Source organism: Chrysemys picta, chromosome 3 (assembly GCF_011386835.1).
Source record: "Chrysemys picta bellii isolate R12L10 chromosome 3, ASM1138683v2, whole genome shotgun sequence".
Classification (NCBI taxonomy): Eukaryota; Metazoa; Chordata; order Testudines; family Emydidae; genus Chrysemys; species Chrysemys picta.
The window spans coordinates 168,308,815-168,326,461 of NC_088793.1; the positions used below are offsets into that span (position 1 = coordinate 168,308,815).

Genomic DNA, 17,647 nt, shown 5'->3' on the forward strand with positions numbered 1-17,647 from the left:
AAATAAAATCTTTACACCTGCGTGCATCTCAATTGCACTGTGTATCTCAGTTGCACGGCAAGTATTTATAATGCACATGTTTGAGCTAGTGGTACAGGTGCTGCTACATGAGTCAGTAAAAAAACCAAACAGTTACTAACCTTTCTATAACCGTTGTTTTTCAAGATTTGTTGCACATCCATTGCACACTAGGTGTGCGGGCGCTGTGTGCACAGTCGCCAGACATTTTTCTTTCAAAGATATCCATTGGGTCAGTGCTAGTATCCTGTGGTGCCAGGTGCTCATGCGCTGGTATAAGAGGTCCTGTCGACCCTGAACTCCCTCAGTTCTTTCTTGCCAGTCAACTCCAACAGAGTTAGAAGGATGGATCATGGAATGGACACGTGCAACACACATCTCGAAGAACAACAACATTAGTAACTGTTTTTAATTAAAGTGCTTGCACATGTGCATTGCATGTTAGGTGACTCCCAAGCAGTACCATGGGAGTTGGGATCAGAATGCATGGACACGCTGACTGCAACACAGCTTGACCAAACTGAGCGTCATCTTTAGCTTGCTGGGTGATGGCACAGAGGGACGAAAATGTATGTACCAACAACCAAATTGCCACTTTGCAGATATCCTGGATTGGCACCTGGACAGGAACACCGCTGACAAAGCTTGCATCCTCGTAAAATGGGTCATCACTATAGCTGGTGGCGGGACCCCCGCCTGCTTGTAGCATGTGTGGATGCACAATGTGATCCAGGATGCAATCCTCTGAGCTGAAATAGGAAGGCCCTTCATCCTGTATGTTACTGCCACAAAGAGCTGCGTGGTCTACGGAACCGTCTTGTGCTCTCAATATAGAAAGCCAGTGTGTGGAGATGTTGCTCCTCCCTGTTCGCACGTAGTTTCAGGGGAAAAAAATAGCTTGATTACTGTGAAATTGCAAAACCACCTTTGGGAGGAACGTAGGGTGAGGACGAAGTTGTACCTTGTCCTTAAAGAAAACAGTGTACGGGGGTTCTGACATAAGGGCCCTGATCTCTGAGATCCTCCTGGCTGAAGTGATAGCCATCAGAAAGACCACCTTCCAGGAAAAGTACGACAGGGGACATGTTGCCAGTAGCTCAAACAAGGGGCCTGTGTGTTTTGACATGACCAGGTTTAAGTCCCACAGGGGAATGGGCTCCCGAAACTGTGGGTGTAGTCTTTCTAGGCCCTTGAGAAAACAAATGGTCATCTCATGTGAAAAAACACTGATCACTCATCTACCGGGATGTGAAACGCCAAAAATCGATGCCAGGTGTACTTTAACTGATGAAATTGCCAGACCTTGTGGTTTCAGATGTAGCAAATACTCCAGAATGGTTTGCAGTGACGACCGGATGGGCAAGAGACCTTGCTGGGAAGACCAAATGGAAAAACGCTTCCACTTGGCAAGGCATGCAGCTCTGGTAGAGAGCTTCCTGCTACCTAGCAGAACCTGATGGACTTGCTCCGAACAGGCCAGCTCTTCGGGATTTAACCATGGAGCTTCCAAACTGTCATGTGGAGAGTGTTGAGGTTTGGGTGGAGCATTCCACCCTGGTTCTGTGATATCAGGTCTGGGAGAAGAGAGAGCAGCATCGGAGTCGGTACTGAATTCTTTAAGGACAAATTTGCTATCCTTACTCAACCTTTTGGTGCCATATGATTCCCAGTACATCACACTAGTGCATTTTACTATGGGAGGCTGATACAAACACACTTATTTTAAGAGATGTAACTAAATAAGACACATTCCTAATTTATAATTACTTTTAAATAGCATAAAGCAATCGAAATGGCAGCCCAGAGTGAAATTAGAAATCAGATAAGTTACCTCCTAATTTTGATGCTATATTAACTTGGCCATTGTTTGCTCACACTACCATAGCATAGAACATGTCTGCACTACTGCTAGCCCTCACAGTCTGGTTAGCTGACGTACTGCACATCTTTACTTATGCAGTGTAGGCAGACTGGGGAAAATGCACCAACCATTGTATCCATTAAGTACTAAGTTTAATCTAGCTCTAAAAAAAATCCAAACTTGAATTTCAAATGAACATGAAGCACAAGGGGATTCAACTTACAATTAAGTCTCGAACAAGTGAAACAGAAAGTAGCCTCTTGACTCCATTTTCTGCAATTACTCCAAGCCAGTTAAGTGCTGCCCAGAACCAAAGGTAGTTATGGCCCCCGTGCCAATAGCTTACAAAAGAAAAAGTGATGGCTGTGGAAAACAACATCCCAAACATACTGCCACGGGATCCTCCCATTGGGATGTAGATGTACCTGCAGGGGAAATGATAAATAAGCAATGTTATTAAGACCTTATTAAAATCTTGGTAATGTATCCGCTGCAAAATAAATTTGATTTTAGAGCAGGGTTAGGACTCATTTGACTAATGACCCGACATTTTCCCATTCCAGAACTTGACATAGTTTCTGCAAAGCAGCAGACAACTTCATGAAATGTTAACATACAGCATTTGTCAAGAAGATACGTCTATGGACAATGGAAATTTGCATTAAGCGAACACTGGCTAAACTCCACTCCCACTTGGTGTAGAAGGAAATCAATTTATGTAAGAAGGAAGTTCATATAACCAACCTCCCATGAATTTAGAATAATAAAGATTCTCTCAAAAACAAAAACAATAAAATGTTAAATACTTATCTTAAAACTAACTTGCTTATTTTTTACTTATACAATGTCTGATGATTTTTACACATACTTAATGGTTTTATGAATCAGTATTTCATAGAACTAATAGAAATGTTTGTTAGATATTTTTAAACAAACAAAAAACAGCCTTTTCTCTATACAAAACTATAGTCTATCAAATTTTTGGCAACAAATTCTGTGAATCTTTTTTGAAAACTTTGCATAGAAAATACTTAACCTTTTCTAGACAGCTCTAGTATTTAATCATCTTGATCATACCCGGGTACTCATCTTTCATGGTACCATACAAAAATAAATCTCTCTCTCTCTCTCTCTATATATATATATAGAGAGAGTGACAAAGTTCCTCCTCTATCTTTGTGGGTCCTTACTGGCTTATTTTCTTGCCTCAGAGATTCACCATGTGGGTTGGGGAACAGCCCAGAGACCTTGCCCTCTGGAAGAACCCACAGTCCAGGTCAATTGGGAGGTTTGGGGGGAACCCGGGCCCGCCCTCTACTCCGGGTTCCAGCCCAGGGCCCTGTGGACTGCAGCTGTCTATAGTGCCTCCTGTAACAGCTGCATGACAGCTACAACTCCCTGGGCTACTTCCCCATGGCCTCCTCCAAACACTTTCCTTATTCTCACCACAGGACCTTCCTCCTGGTGTCTGATAACGCTTGTGCTCCTCAGTCCTCCAGCAGCACACCCTCTCACTCTCGGCTCCTGGCGCCTTTTGCTCCCAGCTCCTCACACTCGCCCCACAAACTGAAGTGAGCTCCTTTTAAAACCCAGGTGCCCTGATTAGCCTGCCTTAATTGATTCTAGCAGCTTCTTCTTAATTGGCTCCAGGTGCCCTAATTAGCCTGCCTGCCTTAACGGGTTCTAGCAGGTTCCTGATTACCCTAGTGCAGCCCCTGCTCTGGTCACTCAGGAAACAGAAAACTACTCATCCAGTGACCAGTATATTTGCCCTCTACCAGACTCCTGTACCCCACTGGTCTGGGTCTGTCACAATATATAGTTTAAAAATATCTAACAAGAGAGAGAGTTGGAAGTAACTTAGACATAGCCATTTTCTGTAATTCATGTGACTCTAGGATTTACAATTCACATGTTTATTTTGTATTAAAATACCAACCATAACATAATCATGAAGTTTGACATTGTATTTCTGAGGAAGAAAGAAAGAAAGAATCTTTCCATTACTGAGGTCCAGTAACTCCCATTGACTTTAGAGAAAGCTAAATCCCTCTATATGCCCCCACTTTGAAGGATCAGGCACAAATATGAAAAGACAGAGAGGACTCTCATCCAAGGAAGTTATGATTTCTGTTTGTGTATGTTAATGGCAAGTATACGTTCTAGCTACTTTTTTTTTTTTTGAGTTACCACTGGCAACTCAGTTTAGTCACCTTTCTTTCAGGGTGACGACATTCTGTACTAATCTATTTATATTCAGCAAATTAATCAATGGCACTTCTCCAGGGAAATGTTGCTGTTCGTTTATCAAATTCTAGACTCAGAGACATTACAGTGTAAGTACTAATTTTAAAACTTATTAGGTAGATGAACGTAGCATTTTACTCTTAATCTCTGAAGTCATAGGCCCAATCATTGGATGAGAGCTAAGGTAAATGATAATAATGATTAAAGGTAATATAAATGAAAAAAGTGATGCAATGATTTTCAAATGCTACCATCTCACTAGACATAATGTATTAACATTAATATATCTTTGTGCATATATGGAGCACTCACTACAGAGAAAATCTTATTACATTTATATTGATTTTTGCATTCAAACACTTTCATAAAGTGTTTCTAAAATAAATAAAAATGTATGACTATTGACAGAAAATACAACAGTTATATCTGTATATGGCATTTGTTATTATTTTCTGCTCTGGTTCTATCTTTTCTCATTACATACAAATTGTAAATTGCATTTTTGAATAATACACATTTGTAATTAAATTGCCTTGTCTCAGTATTCTGCCATATGTCGCCACCTGTTGCAGGTCAAAGAGGCATGTATTTGGAATCTAAATAGAAAGATCCCCTGTGGGGCCTTTACTGAAACCTGCTACAAAAGACATAGCCACTCTCTGACTGTTTCAAACACTTCACATGTGTCCACATCAAAATCATTACAAAACAAAGGATTACAAAAATAAGAGACAGAAGAAGAGTTTTTTCTTCTTACCCACACTTTTCAGGACAGACTGTCAGAACAGCTTGAGTGCCTTTTGGACTCTATTTTGTGATAAGGCTACTGTTTATATACTCCCTTTATTTCCCATCATGCCTTGCTTTTAGTTAGTATTGCTAATAATCGTTTCCTCTGTGGACTACTCTTCTGGTTTTCAGACATGGAACGTTGTAACCACCAACAGCCAGCCTCATCCATTAGGCTGGGAGAGAGAAGTGGTTCCAAGCCAGCCAGCTCAGAGAATGCCAGCTTTAGGCCCTAAAGCCAGCATCAGCAAAGTAGACCGCTCTGTAAATCCCTGTTTTGCCAAGACCACCTCTTTTCCCTTCACAGATAGCATTCTCGTCCTACGGGGATTCTTACAGGCAAAGCTGAAGCAGGGTTTTACTGGCTCAGGAGGGTTCCCCTCAGAACTCAAAAGAGAACGTATACCCTGTTACACCATCTTATGGACGTGTGACATCGTTTATAACAAACCCAGAATTACAGACCAATAAGGAGCTCAAGGACCTGACTCATGTATTAAAGATCCAATTCTATAAACATTGACACCAATTGAAGTCTTTTATTGACTTCACTGGGAGCTGGACTGGCCCTTAATGTCTAGATAATGATTAACATTTTCCATACAACAAAGTCTTCTTCCTGATATTCAAGCAGTATGGAAACTGTTTTACAATCTCTTGTGCTGAGCTCCTAATGCTACTGTTAGCACAAACAATATCTATTTTTGCCAAGGTGGATATTACCAGTAATAGGCTTAGAAATGCCAGTTTTAATTAAAAACTGATTTTTTCAATTTCAGATTGGTTTACATGGCCACAAATGGCTCGCACCAGGTGAGTGTTCAGATTGCTGTGCTGAGAAAAATGGGCACAGTTTTCTGACTTTTAGTGTTTAATGCCAGCAGTTGGTTAATTAGCAGCATTAGTTTAAATTTTGTTTAGAAAACTCCCCAGTGAATTTTCAGAGTCAAGTGACGTTTTAGCTCTATAATTCTCACTGATTAAAGTGGGAGTCATGTGGCTAAAGCCTTGCATGCAGCTTTCAATATTACTCTTTAAAATACTGTGTCATCCTTGCACGTTGTGTGTGAACCAAAAACTGTCTATATTTAGTAGCATTTAACCTGTCACTACAGAGCTGCATGCTGCCTACCTATGTGTGGGGACTGGGAAGAGAGGACAGAGCCTCTTCCTTCTCTAGCACTCCTATACAAGAGTAAGAAAAGTACTGACAAAGCACTCTGACTTCTAGTCAACATTGCTGGTAGTAATAGGGTTACCATACGTCCGGTTATTCCCAGACATGTCCGGCTTTTCGGCAATCAAACCCCCGTCCGGGGGAAATTGCCAAAAAGCCGAACATGTCCGGGAAAATGCCGGCCGGGCACTTCCCCTCCCACGGCTGCTCTGCTCCTCCCCTGACTCTTCGGCTCTGTTTAAGAGCCGAGCTGCCCGAGCGCTATGGGCTTCAGGCAGCCCCCTTGCCTCCGGACCCCAGCCGCCGGCCGGGCACTTCCCCTCCCCGGCTCCGGCGGCGCAGGGTCCGGAGGCACGGGGGCTGCCCGAAGCCGGTAGCGCTCGGGCAGCCTGGCTCTTAAACAGAGCCGAAGAGTCAGGGGAGGAGCAGAACCTCCGGCCGCGGCGGCTCTGCTCCTCCCCGACTCTTCGGCTCTGTTTAAGAGCCGAGCGCTACGGGCTTTGGGCAGCCCCCATGCCTCCGGACCCTGCGCCGCCGGAGCCTGGGAGGGGAAGTGCCCGGCTGGGGGCGCAGGGTCCGGAGGCAAGGGGGCTGCCCGAAGCCCAAGCGCTACCGGCTTCATGGTTTGCCGGGCAGCCTCCAGACCCTGCGCCCCCGGCTGGGCGCTTCCCCTCCCGGGCTCCAGCTGCGCTGGGGAAGCGCCGGCCAGAGGCGCAGGGTCTGGGGGCTGCCCGGCAAACCGTGAAGCCGGTAGCGCTCGGGCAGCCCTTTCCGCGTGGCTGGGAGTGGGAGGGAGGAGGGGGCGGAGTTAGGGCGCGGTTGAGGCGGGGTTGGGGCAGGGCTGGGGTGGGAAATGGGCGGGGTCAGGACCCCGTGGAGGGTCCTCTTTTTTTATTTGTTAAGTATGGTAACCCTAGGTAGTAACCCACTGACTTCCAGGTGGGCTGCATTACAAGGCCTCTACCCTGGCATTTTTAAGCAGCTGTTACAGCAGGCAGTACATGCTGCTGATTGCTGTAGGACTCCTCCCAAGCTGCCTCTGCCATTTTGTCTGCCTCTCTTTTATGCAGGCTGAATAGCTTGTGTAAGCTCCTCTAAGATGCTAAAGAATTAGGCCTTAGTTTATTCAAATCATGAAAAAACATGTACATACCTCACCGTATAGCATGCATAAGTTACACTAGAACTATGTATTTGTATTTACACTTCACAATGACTGGTCCTGTTTGCACATTAGGTCATTCAGATAAGTCATCTCATGGCCAGACTTGGGGGCTCTACTCCAGCTATTTTGTGCAGCTTTGATGAGGATAGTGGTGGCTTGTAAAACAGATTCTACCATAAAAGTGCTTTTTCATTACCAAAAGTACTTTGCTTATTCGTAAGCATGGTGATTATTAAGATAGTTTCTTAATCGTTCTCTACATGTTTAGATCAGTATCCATTTACTATTAAAAGGCCATCTTTATCATAGACAATAAAATGTAAGGAGGAGTAAGCCAGTGAGTGATTGTGACTAGTGTAGAGACAGAGGTGACACATTAGCTTGAGCCTGTGAAATAATAACAATTGATAAGGAAATCAATTTACATCTAAGTTGTGAAAAAAGTTAAACAAAAGTGAAAGAGAAAAAGTAACCGGCCAATAACTTGCATTGCATTTACTCCAGCCTAAAAGTGGATACAAGAGGTTCCTGGAGTGAAATCCAATACAATGCCAGTGCAGTGCAGCAAGATAAAAAGCTACATGTGCAAAGTAATTTAAAAAATAGAAAGGAGAACCTAGGGCCACCTTCTCTGTGCACCTAAATTTCCTGTAGACTTGAATTTGGGGCATAAAAAGAATGCAGGATCAGACCACCAGAATTTAATTGCCTGCTTTGTGTCTTCAGTTCTATAACAGATGCTCATTTTCCTATGTTATCACTTTTTCATAGCTCTTCCACAGACTAGAAACTTGGCCTTAGGTCAAACTCAGTTGAGGAGAGTCTGATATTAGCAAGCATACCCTAGCTATATCATATCTCACCTTTTCTCAGTATCTAAACCTTCTTGTAGGATAGCATGCAATCTTTGCATTCAACGTAGCAGCTGGTGCTGAGCTGAATTTTAGAATTCAATATTAGGTCTCATAAAATGGATACATCTGAAACTTGTACAAAAGGTATTGGAAAGCTTAAAAAAGAACGGAAGAGGAGACAGTTTTGTACAGTACTTCAGAAAACTGTAAAACAAGATGCTAGACTCTTCAGTTTACTAACCATTAAGATTTCTGGGAAAGATATAATTGTTTCAATTTTCATGAATAAAAAGCAATTGTTTATTTTTATTGTTGTTTTTCCTTACTTCCTCTTTAGGCTCTTGCCATTAATGAAGAGGCAATAACTACAGCAATTTTATGTTTTAAGGATGTGGTTTTATTCACTTTTCACCTATCTTCCATTCTGACCAATGTTTTTTCCTTATTAAAATCCTTTCAATAGCCCTTCTTGATATCTAACCACAAAATAGAAGGGGCCAATGATGGTTGTTTAGGAGATGCTACTGATCAACTGCAGGAGGTTGACCATCACTTCTTGCTTTGTGATCAGGAATTCTGAGTCCAATTCGACACACCTGTATTAATTTTTATTCCAAAGCAGCAATGTAAATGTATCAGTACCTGTTCATATATGTCTATGTGCATGCATGTATATACTCCTGTGTTTATACATGCATACATACCAATGTAGCAGGCTGGCTAACCTAGTGAGGAGGGCTTTAAACTAGGTTCACCGGGGGAAGGAGACCAAAGCCCTGAGGTAAGTGGGGAAATGGGATCCTGGGAGGAAGCACAAGCAGGAGAGCACAAGAGGGGAGGACTCCTGTCTCATACTGAGAAAGAGGGATGATCGATGAGTTATCTTAAGTGCCTATAAACAAATGCAAGAAGCCTGGGAAACAAGCAGGGAGAACTGGAAGTCCTAGCACAGTCAGGGAACTATGATGTGATTGGAATAACAGAGACTTGGTGGGATAACTCACATGACTGGAGTACTGTCATGGATGGATATAAACTGTTCAGGAAGGACAGGCAGGGCAGAAAAGGTGGGGGGGTTGCATTGTATGTAAGAAAGGAGTATGACTGCTTAGAACTCCGATATGAAACTGCAGAAAAACCTGAGAGTCTCTGGATAAAGTTGAGAAGTGTGAGCAACAAGGGTGATGTCGTGGTTGGAGTCTGCTATAGACCACCAGACCAGGGGTATGAGGTGGACGAGGCTTTCTTCTGGCAACTAGCAGAAGTTGCTAGATCGCAGGCCCTGGTTCTCATGGGAGACTTTAATCACCCTGATATCTGCTGGGAGAGCAATACAGCGGTGCACAGACAATCCAGGAAGTTTTTGGAAAGTGTAGGGGACAATTTCCTGGTGCAAGTGCTGGAGGAACCAACTAGGGGCAGAGCTTTTCTTGACCTGCTACTCACAAACAGGGAAGAATTAGTAGGGGAAGCAAAAGTGGATGGGAACCTGGGAGGCAGTGACCATGAGATAGTCGAGTTCAGGATCCTGACACAAGGAAGAAAGGAGAGCAGCAGAATACGGACCGTGGACTTCAGAAAAGCAGACTTTGACTCCCTCAGGGAACAGATGGGCAGGATTCCCTGGGAGAATAACATGAAGGGCAAAGGGGTCCAGGAGAACTGGCTGTATTTTAAAGAATCCTTATTGCGGTTGCAGGAACAAACCATCCCGATGTGTAGAAAGAATAGTAAATATGGCAGGCGACCAGCTTGGCTAAACAGTGAAATCCTTGCTGATCTTAAACGCAAAAAAGAAGCTTACAAGAAGTGGAAGATTGGACAAATGACCAGGGAGGAGTCTAAAAATATTGCTCAGGCATGCAGGAGTGAAATCAGGAAGGCCAAATCACACTTGGAGTTGCAGCTAGCAAGAGATGTTAAGAGTAACAAGAAGGGTTTCTTCAAGTATGTTATCAACAAGAAGAAGGTCAAGGAAAGTGTATGCCCTTTACTGAATGAGGGAAGCAACCTAGTGACAGAGGATGTGGAACAAGCTAATGTACTCAATGCTTTTTTTGCCTCTGTCTTCACGAACAAGGTCAGCTCCCAGACTGCTGCACTGGGCAGCACAATATGGGGAGAAGGTGACCAGCTCTCTATGGAGAAAGAAGTGGTTCGGGACTATTTAGAAAAACTGGACATGCACAAGTCCATGGGGCCGGATGCGCTGCATCTGAGGGTGCTAAAGGAGTTGGCAGATGAGATTGCAGAGCCATTAGCCATTATTTTTGAAAACTCATGGCGATCGGGGGAGGTCCCGGATGACTGAAAAAAGGCTAATGTAGTGCCCATCTTTAAAAAAGGGAAGGAGGATCCGGGGAACTACAGGCCAGTCAGCCTCACCTCAGTCCCTGGAAAAAATCATGGAGCAGGTCCTCAAGGAATCAATTATGAAACACTTAGAGGAGAGGAAAGTGATCAGGAACAGTCAACATGGATTCACCAAGGGGAAGTTGTGCCTGACTAACCTAATTGCCTTCTATGATGAGATAACTGGCTCTGTGGATGAGGGGAAAGCAGTGGATGTGTTATTCCTTGACTTTAGCAAAGCTTTTGATACGGTCTCCCACAGTATTCTTGCGGCCAAGTTAAAGAAGTATGGGCTGAATGAATGGACTGTAAGGTGGATAGAAAACTGGCTAGATTGTCGGGCTCAATGGATAGTGATCAATGGCTCCATGTCTAGTTGGCAGCCGGTTTCAAGCGGAGTGCCCCAAGGGTCACTCCTGGGGCCGGTTTTGTTTAATATCTTTATTAATGATGGTGTGGACTGCACCCTCAGCAAGTTTGCAGATGACACTAAACTAGGAGGCGTGGTAGATACACTAGAGGATAGGGATCGGATACAGAGGGACCTAGACGAATTAGAGGATTGGGCCAAAAAAAACCTAATGAGATTCAACAAGGACAAGTGCAGAGTCCTGCACTTAGGACGGAAGAATCCCATGCACTGCTACAGACTAGGGACCGAATGGCTAGGTAGCAGTTCTGCAGAAAAGGACCTAGGGGTCACAGTGGACGAGAAGCTGGATATGAGTCAACAGCGTGCTCTTGTTGCCAAGAAGGCGAACGGCATTTTGGGCTGTATAAGTAGGGGCATTGCTAGCAGATCGAGGAACGTGATCGTTCCCCTTTATTCGACATTGGTGAGGCCTCATCTAGAATACTGTGTCCAGTTTTGGGCCCCACACTACAAGAAGGATGTGGAAAAATTGGAAAGAGTCCAGCGCAGGGCAACAAAAATGATTAGGGGTCTGGAGCACATGACTTATGAGGAGAGGCTGAGGGAATTGGGATTGTTTAGTCTCCAGAAGAGAAGAATGAGGGGGGATTTGATAGCAGCCTTCAACTACCTGAAGCGGGGTTCCAAAGAGGATGGAGCTCGGCTGTTCTCAGTGGTGGCAGATGACAGAACAAGGAGCAATGGTCTCAAGTTGCAGTGGGAGAGGTCCAGGTTGGATATTAGGAAACACTATTTCACTAGGAGGGTGGTGAAGCACTGGAATGCGTTACCTAGGGAGGTGGTGGAGTCTCCTTCCTTGGAGGTTTTTAAGGCCGGGCTTGACAAAGCCCTGGCTGGGATGATTTAGTTGGGAATTGGTCCTGCTTTGAGCAGGGGGTTGGACTAGATGACCTCTTGAGGTTCCTTCCAACCCTGATATTCTATGATTCTATGTACTGCAGCATGTCGGCCTTCTGTTTTACCGAGCTAAAAACCAAAGTGGTACAATATTGGATTCAGAGTAGCAGCCGTGTTAGTCTGTATCCGCAAAAAGAAGAACAGGAGTACTTGTGGCACCTTATAGACTAACAAATTTATTAGAGCATAAGCTTTCGTGGACTACAGCCCACTTCTTTGGATGCATATAGAATGGAACATATAGTGAGGAGATATATATACACACATACAGAGAGCATAAACAGGTGGGAGTTGTCTTACCAACTCTGAGAGGCCAATTAATTAAGAGAAAAAAAACTTTTGAAGTGATAATCAAGCTAGCCCAGTACAGACAGTTAAGAAGTGTGAGAATACTTACAAGGGGAGATAGATTCAATGTTTGTAATGGCTCAGCCATTCCCAGTCCTTATTCAAACCGGAGTTGATTGTGTCTAGTTTGCATATCAATTCTAGCTCAGCAGTCTCTCGTTGGAGTCTGTTTTTGAAGTTTTTCTGTTGTAATATAGCCACCCGCAGGTCTGTCACTGAATGACCAGACAGGTTAAAGTGTTCTCCCACTGGTTTTTGAGTAGTTTGATTCCTGATGTCAGATTTGTGTCCATTAATTCTTTTGCGTAGAGACTGTCCGGTTTGGCCAATGTACATGGCAGAGGGGCATTGCTGGCACATGATGGCATATATCACATAAGAAACCAACCTTCCACACAAACTTCCTCATGGATAGACTTTACAAAAACTAGACAAGCCATTTACATTAATAAATTTGTTAGTCTCTAAGGTGCCACAAGTACTCCTGTTCTTCTTTTGACAATATTGGATATAATTCTATGTTGAAGTACTGTACCATAGGAATAATATCACAGCCCCCGATTGATACTTTACTTTCTATAAATGTTACATTTTACCCTAATATCCAAATATATTCATTAAAAAGTTAACACTTGACAACAATTATCACAGAGTGCCTATAATTATTTCCTATTCTAAGAAGAGGAATAACTGTGGCAGCTCAGAAACCACTGTTTTGTGACTATTAGCAAATACTAACTCTTTAATATTAGCCACTGCACTCCCAGGTCTATATGACAAATCAATGTGGCTCAGAAGAATACATTCCAGACAGGGTTTCTTAATGGTTTGTAACTGGAGTAGATGTTTACCATATGTATGAAAGGAGAAGGATGCAGATACATCTTAAAGATTTGGTGTTAATATGTTGCAGCATTACTGAAACTGCACAATACGGTCTACAATTTTGTGGGCGATTAAAAGTCTTGTTGACCCAAAGTGGGTAAATAGTGGCAAAAGATCTTCACCTAAAATTGTTGATGAAAAGAAGAAACATTGGGAGTCACAGCAACCAGATGGGAGAATGATAGTTGGCCATGTCCCCTTTGGATATTTTAGAAAGAGGAGTACAGTGCCATATTTGGGATACCTGAGGCCCAGAGATCTCATCACAAATACAACACCTTTGTCTTTACACTCTGAGGCACTGTTTGGTACATCCAAGCTGCAAACAGATCAATGAGGATGTCAGGCTACCTCCATTGGATTGGTGAGATCCTGAGGTGTAAGTATTCAGATGCCTGCTACCATCTCCTATTGGTCCCTTCTATTTTTTTTACTTTCCTGTTCCTCTTCTAAAGACTCTCCAATCTTAAGCAGTTTTGAAACACTGAACTGTATGATACCATCACCACAACCAGCATGATAGGCTAAAAGAGTAAGTATCCTTGTCCAAAGTGAAGGAGAACCTGCAGGAGGCTATCAGAGCATGCCAGCCAGGGTTAAGAAGCTACAATGTACTAGTGTATGACTGATCAGTCAACAGAGCACGTATGAAGCAAGCATCAGAAGTTTTCCTTTATCTATCTTTTCTCCTCATTATGCTCTTACATGATGAGAAGACAAGGAAAAATCTTACCAAAAATAACAGAACCAAAACTCAGGCAAGCTATGCATTTATTAGTAGAACAAAGTTGCAAGAACAAATTGCAAAACAAAACTATAACTGAAGAGAAAATGCAAGATAAATGTAATACAAGGTAAATGCACTCAGTACAGCCACCACAATGTCTCTTTAAAAACTGCCATACAGCCAGCCTTCCCACCCTACATCTCCAGCCACCATATATTGCAATAGCTATGCTCCTGACAGCCATCAAGAAGCTATCTCACAGAGCCCATGGTACCCACTGACTTCCTGCTTCAATTGAGAAAGTCAGGCTGTGAAACAGGAAGTAAGAGGCCAAGCCACTGGATTAGATCGTTCAGAAGCATTTTACTTTCTCAAAACAGTAGAAACTTCCACAGTTTTTTTTGTACTTTATACTTTGCTCATTACACACCATGTTACTTTTAGAGACCATGGTATGATTGTATAGTTGTCTCTTCCAAGAAACTGGGCACACTTCTTTTAGTACAAGCCTGAACGACTTAAGTCAGCTTATCTACAACAGGCAAGCCGCTCCATTTACACAGGATATCATAATTTTAACTCACTAGGCGAACATTGGTGAATTAGATAAAATATGTAAATGTTACCCTTCAAATCCCTGCAGTAACACAAATACAAACATAATTACTGAGGTATTTAAAAGTGACATTTATTTATGGAGAAAAACTTTCAAAACCAATAATCATTTCTTTAGTTTGTTACAAGTGGCAATATAAAAAAAATAAAGACACCACATTAATAAACTCATCATCTCAGAATACCTCTTGCTTCTAACAAATTTTGTTTGGATGACTCCAGGAATAGTTATGAGGAACATTTTCAACTCCTACAGGACACTTAACTGGTTTTAACCTTATAGGCCCCAATTCAGTAGTCTATCCCTATTCAACACAGCACTTAAGTAGGTGCTTAATTTTAGTCATGTGTTTAACTCTCATTGACTTCAATGGGACTGAACCATGTGCCTAAAGTTAAGTATGTGCTTAAGTGATGTGCTGAACAGGGATGGACTTCAGCTCATGCTTAAATGCTTTCCTGAATTGGGGCCATACATCAAGACATACAGGGCATGTACTTGTCCAGGATTTTACTCACATGCAGGCCTTGGAATGTACTTACTACAGTTGAATGAACAGTAGTAAATGTTATTTGTGAATCTTTGTTTGAAATTGAAAATGTATTTTGATTTAACCTTATTTGCAAACCTCTCATTTGCTGTCTGAACATTTCAATACTTGAGCTTTACTTGTGAGAAGTTCATTTTAAACTTGACTGCTCGACTATTTGGCACAAGTGAATTTTGAAATGTATGTTTGAATGCTGAATTGGCCATTATGAACTGTGCATTTTATTAATTATTATTGTTTATAATGCAGGAGCACTTAGAAGCCTCCACTAAATCAGGGTCCATTGAGCTAGGCACTGCACAAATTAACAACAAATGACAATCCTTGACCCAAAAAGCTTACAATCAATCTAGAGTCTAAAATTCAACATCTCTTGGCAGTTACATAAGCCATAGGATACTGTTTCTTTTCCTTAACTGGATAACTTACATAATGAACCAATGCAATAAACCTCACAGTTAGCATTGTGACAATTATTTACAGAAATCATCCAATGAGATAAGAAAAACAAAACTGTGAATTGTAATTATCTTCAATTTGAGAATGATTGTCAAAGGTTTATTGATGAAGAAAGTTATTAATTTTGAATAATGAATATTGCACATATGAGAATTTTGTGATCGTTCACAGTCAATCTGCAAACAGAAAGAAAGGCAAAATTTGCTGAATAATTTGTTGTGAATTATTTGCTAAGCTCTAGCCCAGATACTTCATCTACAGGCTGCTATCCACCACCAAAGATATTATCAGAAAAGCTTTTGGTTGCTGTGGAGAGTCACAAAGCATATGTTCTATATTTGGGGAAGATTTTATTTGACGCTATTCTGATCTATGTGAACTGTCCCCATATACTTCAGTGATGTTTGCAATAAGCACAAGAATAGCTTAGATTTTGTAAAAGCTGTCAGCAGCCATTTGGAAAAGCACCGTTTTCAGGTTGCATTATGCTTTGAGAACCTGACCCTTATAATCAGTGAATGTTCTTCAATAACAACTTTGGGTCCCTAATGCTCAAAGAAGTGAGCATGAATAGCTCTAACAACGAGGAGTCCTTGTGGCACCTAAGAGACTGGTAGCATTGTTTTCTTTTGCCTTTTGCACTAGACAGCTAAGATTCTTACCATCTCAAATGTGAAGATGGTGAAAAAGAAAACAGTGCCGGAATGTATAGCTCTTCCTGAGGTCGATCAGCATGTTTGATCGACTCCTTGAGTAACCTTGCAGAGTCATGACATGATTAGTCACGGAGCTAATGAACGTGATTTGTTTCACATACCACATTGCAGAACTGATTCTTCCAAACCAAATCCCTGGAAACATTAGGCATTCAGGAACCGCACAACATTATTTGTACTTGCAATTGCTGCTACTCCTCATTTTTCTTCTTTGTTTATAAAGAGCATTTGCTTTTCCCACATAGCTTAAAACAACAAAACAACAACTTGTACCAACAAAAACAAAACTTTAAGAGGCAACCTCTAAGTTTGTTCACCCAGTATTTGCATTTGTAAAAAACCTTTTGCATGTGCAAACATGGGACATACATCCACAGATAGAAAGAATTTAAATTTGACCTTAACTGCATATTTAAACATTCCCCATTTGGGGGTGAAAAATCATATTAATATATTTAGACTTGGGTTCTTGACTTCTTAGGGGTTCTACAAAACCAGTATAAGGCCAACTGCAGTTTTGTACCACATTTAAAGACAAGCCCTCAAGACTTAGGGCCAAATTCAGAGCTGTGGTAGGTAGGCAAAACCACATTAGTCATTATTCCATAACTGCTACTTACAATCGGTTTGAATTTGGCCCGAAGGGTTTAACAATAGCACATATCAAAATACACACTAATACCAGAACTAACCCTGCTGCTGCTAATATTAATTAGGGTAATAATGAAATGATCCAACAAAATTTGTATTTGTGCAGATACTACTAGCAGATGCATAATTATTCAGCAGAGTTGAACACTAGCACTGACTCAGAATGTAAAAATGTATACTCCTGAACACTGGGTCTCTAGCTGTAGGCATTCTAGGACCCAATAAAGTCTTTGTTGATTATCCTTGACACTAAACAATTCATAATATCTGTATGATAGTATCTCCACCAGCTGCATTAGAACAATTTGATACGTGGCCTTAAAGCAGGTGTGAATGAGAATGTTCACTTACTCCTAATTCTTGCCTATGTCACACACAATCACAAATGTAACTCTTTCTAGATTTTTTTAAGTGGTTTTACCTACTGAGATTTGGGAAGAAATATTGGGTTTAAGCATTTAAGACACTTCTTCCATCCCAGGATATTCACCCTGTCTTTTGCCACTGCCATATCTAAGTACAGATGGATTTGACCCAGTGGCTTTTATCTCTGCTTGCATGCTAGTTCAGTTCCAAGCTCAGTTAACTTTAACAATGCCTACAAATAACCTCCTTAAATACATTTTTGGCTCTGAGAAGTCAGGATTAGTGTTCCATAAGTGGGTCAATCTCCAGCTTCAGCAGCTCTCAGAAGATTGTGGCATATATTTGGACACAGAAAGTTCCCATGGTGCCATCAAGATTCTTGCTGAATAGAATGCATGGGTACGGAAGCCAAATCTGTGATGCTCAGCAGGGCTGAAGCCTACATTTTATCCTTGTTTTACTGGGCTTTTTGTAAGCAAGTTGTAGGACGTTTTCAGCTGATAAAATAAATGAGTATGCACCTACACAGCTAGCCC

The 17,647-nt window shown here is 42.0% G+C and overlaps 1 protein-coding gene across 8 annotated transcripts in view; it reads right to left on the minus strand.

The window, feature by feature from the left end:
* The window catches only part of HHAT (hedgehog acyltransferase), a 354,454-nt gene that overhangs the window by 131,159 nt on the left and 205,648 nt on the right, over window positions 1-17,647 (minus strand). For all 8 annotated transcript variants that reach the window (XM_024101211.3, XM_005301226.4, XM_024101209.3 and 5 more), the window contains one exon: window positions 2,103-2,304. In XM_024101211.3, the coding sequence (XP_023956979.2) occupies window positions 2,103-2,304 (202 nt within the window). The remainder of the gene's footprint in view (window positions 1-2,102; window positions 2,305-17,647) is intronic.